A 3,599-nucleotide genomic window follows, 5' to 3' on the forward strand; every position below is an offset into this window, starting at 1 on the left:
TAAACTGTGATTTATTATGAAAATAGAGGCTGTGCTTTTAAAAGGGAAAGAGAGGAGAGATGGGAAGTCAGTATCCTGTTGTCCACTGAGTCAATTCTGACTCACAATACAGAGTAGAACAGCTCCGCTCCCTAGGGTTTCTGAGGTTGTAAATCTCTATGGAAGCAGACAGTCATCTTTTGGGGAGTGGCTGGTGGGTTTAAAGTGCCAACCCTTCAAGGTTAGCAGTTCAACCAGTGGGTAACTCATAAGTGGGTTGAAATAGAGTGGGCTGGTGGGCTTGCTAGAGAAATGTCGGAACTTGGGTGGCTTTGTGTCTCAGTGGAGGTTGTTGATAATGACTTTATAATGCCACTGGTATGCCAGTGTGTGTGTGTTTTCTCCCCCCCTACCCCCCACCTCCTCAGTAATGCTCAGCTGCTTGGGTATAGACACTGAATTAGAAAAAGGTTGAGTTAGTCAGCTAGAATTAAATTTTATCTGGGATGAGTGTTAGAATCCAAATCTGTCATGTACAAATGGTGTGACCTTGAATAAATTATATAACATCTCCCTGTCTCCTTTTCCTCATCTGGAAAGTGGGAATAAAAGGAGTACCTATCTCACAGGGTTGCTTTCAAGGTGAAATAAGTCACTGTTTGTAAAGCATGTAGATAAGTGCCCGTCATAGGAAGTACTCTATGCACTGAAGCCTACGAGCACTAGAACCTGTGTGAAGTGGAAACGGTTTTCCTGTGAAGGAGTAGTGGAAGTGTTCGGAGTAAACCTTATCAAAGTGGGAAACTTGGGAAACCCAGAAAACATGGCACGCTGCCACTGAGGTCTGGCTCGCACCGCTCTACTGTCTGCAACTCTTCACAATAAGCCGGTGTTCTGCCAGCCCCTAGCGACGGCTTCCTGTCTCTCCTCTCCATAAAGCTTTTACCATATGCTCCCTTGAACTAGTCCTCTGCATGTTTTTTGTTGCACTGGAAACTTTTTCATTTGGCTTGTCAATCTACAATTTGCTAGGAAAGGTCGTTAACTATTTCCCTCTTACACATCTGACTTCAGCCGTTAAGCGTCTCATGAAAGAAGCAGCAGAACTGAAAGATCCAACAGATCATTACCATGCACAGCCTTTAGAGGTGAGTTTATATTTTTATATCATCCTTTGGATTTTAATGCATCAAATTCCTTAAAATGGTCTTTTTATTGCTTTGAGGCATTATTAATATGTGTGATGTGATTTATTGATCGGTCGAATTATATTGCATTAGCTGTTCTGAATGAAGGAAACACTTTTCTACTCCCTGTAAAATGGATTTCAGGTCTTGAGTTGTGTAGGGTGGGAAAGTGGCCAAAGCTCCGGACTCTTTAGTTTGGAAGGTCCAGGCTCTCAGTGGCACTCTGCAGCCAGCCCGGACACTTTCATGCCAACATAGTCACCTTCTCAGGGAAAGAGGGGATTGAAATCTCCGTGTCATTTCCATGGTAATAATGAGAATAAATTGTAATAATGCATGTGCAATATTGTGTAAACTGTCAAGTTCTTGGTAACTATAAGACAATATTAGTAGCATACACAAGCTTATTTACTGTTTATTAATGTCAAATTTAAGCTTATACCATATATACTCGTGTATAAGCTAAGTTTTCCAGAGCATTTTAAATGCCGTTTTTATGGTAAAATTAGGTGCTTAGGATGATATTCGGGTCAGCTTATACTCGAGTACATACGGTACTCTTATTTATGAATACATAACAACTTAAAAGTTTTGTAACGTTTTGTTTAAAAATAATGTAGCTCTAATAGTACATTAAAGCTAGATTTAATAGCTACCCAACTTTAATTCTTGAAACAAATTTAATGCATTAGAAACTGTTCTAGCAATAGATTACAACATCTACTTTTTTGTGGCCTAGTAAGATTTCTAATATTCATATTGGTCATAAGTGTTCAACAGTAATGTTAATGAATCCTTGTTTTGTTTTAATTCAGGATAACCTTTTTGAATGGCACTTCACTGTTAGAGGGCCCCCAGATTCTGATTTTGATGGTGGTGTTTATCATGGACGAATAGTACTGCCACCAGAGTATCCTATGAAACCACCAAGCATTATTTTACTAACGGTAAATATTATTTATGGCTTTTGGGAATGCTGTGGTTTAATTCTTCATGGTGACTAAAAGTCGAACATTGTTGTAATTTTGTGTTTGGAGTTCCCCTCTAAATAATTCCTAGTATCTGCAGCCAATTAAGCCGACCGTCCTCCTCCTCGTGGGGGCCGGTGTGCAATGGCTGCATACAGCAAGCCTCCTTGGTAGTGTATGCAGCCTATTGGTATGTATAGGCTGCCCTAAGGGACCTTGGAGACAACCTTTTGCTACTTTTCGATGCCACTGGTCTGGCTAATTTCTGCTCTCCCTAAACTAGGCTCCAAACTGGGATGCGAGGTGCTTTTGGGAAACTTCAAGGCACAGTGGCTAGAGTCCACATTGGCTAGGTTATCATGTCCATCTGCACCAAGCCTCAAAACAAGGAACATGTTTTTGAGGCCTTACACAGGGCCAAGTTCAAGTTCCCTGGGCGCCAGAAGATCCACTTCTCCTAGAAGTGGGGCTTCACCAAGTTTAATGCTGATGAGTTTGAGGACATGGAGGCTGAGAAGCGCCTCATCCCGGATGGCTGTGGGGTCAAATACATCCCTCATCGTGGCCCCTTGGACAAGTGGCGGCCTTGCATTCATGAAGGCTTGGTAGCCCTGTGCTGCCTCACTGTACCCATCAAATAAACATTGAGCTTCCTGGTTAAAAAAAAAAAATTCCTAGCATGCTGATACATTGAGAAGTACTAATGATAAAATAAATGCATCACTGTGATCGTGTGGTTAATTAGTATTTAATGAATTAATATATCACAGTACTGAGCATAGTGCCTAGTATATTATAAATAAACAATAAGAGTAGCTAACTCTGTCCTATGCGTCACAGTGAGTCAGAATTGATGGCAAGAAGTTTGATTTTGGAATGTTATATAAATAATCAGAATGTAGAATGTACAAAGTATGAATCTAGGAAAATAGGAACTCAAAAATGAAATGGAATGCATAAAGATCAATATCCTAGTCCTTAGCTGAAATGAACTGTTACTGGCCATTTTGAAACATACACTTACTGTGTTGGGGATGACAAATACAGGAGGAATGGTGTCACGTTCATTGTCAAAAAGAACATTTTAAGATCTGTCTTGAAGTACAATGCTGGACAGTAACTATATGAATACAAGGGAATCCAGTTAATACAACTATTAATCAAGTATACCCACCAACTATTAAGTCTAGTGATGAAGAAATTGAAGAATTTTACTAACTACTGGTACTTCAGTCTGAAATTGATCAAACATGCAATTAAGATGCATTGATAATGATTGACTATTGGGATGCAAAAGTTGGAAACAGAGGAAGGAACAGTAGTTAGAAAATAAGGTCTTTAAGCAAATGTGGTGAAGAAAGCTGATGGTGCCTGGCCATCAAAAGATATAGTGTCTGGGGTCTTAAAGGCTTGAAGATAAACAAGCAGCCATCTAGCTGAGAAACAACAAAGCCCACATGGAAGA

At 40.1% G+C, this 3,599-nt stretch overlaps 1 protein-coding gene and 1 non-coding gene across 3 annotated transcripts in view; both read left to right on the forward strand.

The window, feature by feature from the left end:
• Positions 1-815: 815 nt before the first annotated feature.
• Positions 816-3,599, forward strand: part of UBE2J1 (ubiquitin conjugating enzyme E2 J1) — a 20,693-nt gene continuing 17,909 nt past the window's right edge. Inside the window, exons 1-2 of one of the 2 annotated variants that reach the window (XM_045294502.1) lie at positions 816-1,127; positions 1,982-2,113. In XM_045294502.1, the coding sequence (XP_045150437.1) occupies positions 954-1,127; positions 1,982-2,113 (306 nt within the window). In that variant the 5' untranslated portion in view covers positions 816-953. The remainder of the gene's footprint in view (positions 1,128-1,981; positions 2,114-3,599) is intronic. The other variant, XM_045294501.1, reaches the window with a different exon arrangement.
• Positions 2,229-2,362, forward strand: LOC115871077. Its single transcript, XR_004047066.1, has one exon. It is a non-coding gene; the product is annotated as a small nucleolar RNA SNORA70 (small nucleolar RNA).

Source organism: Echinops telfairi, unplaced genomic scaffold (genome assembly GCF_000313985.2).
Source record: "Echinops telfairi isolate 266 unplaced genomic scaffold, ASM31398v2 ScPeMD7_3533;HRSCAF=4204_0, whole genome shotgun sequence".
Classification (NCBI taxonomy): domain Eukaryota; kingdom Metazoa; phylum Chordata; class Mammalia; order Afrosoricida; family Tenrecidae; genus Echinops; species Echinops telfairi.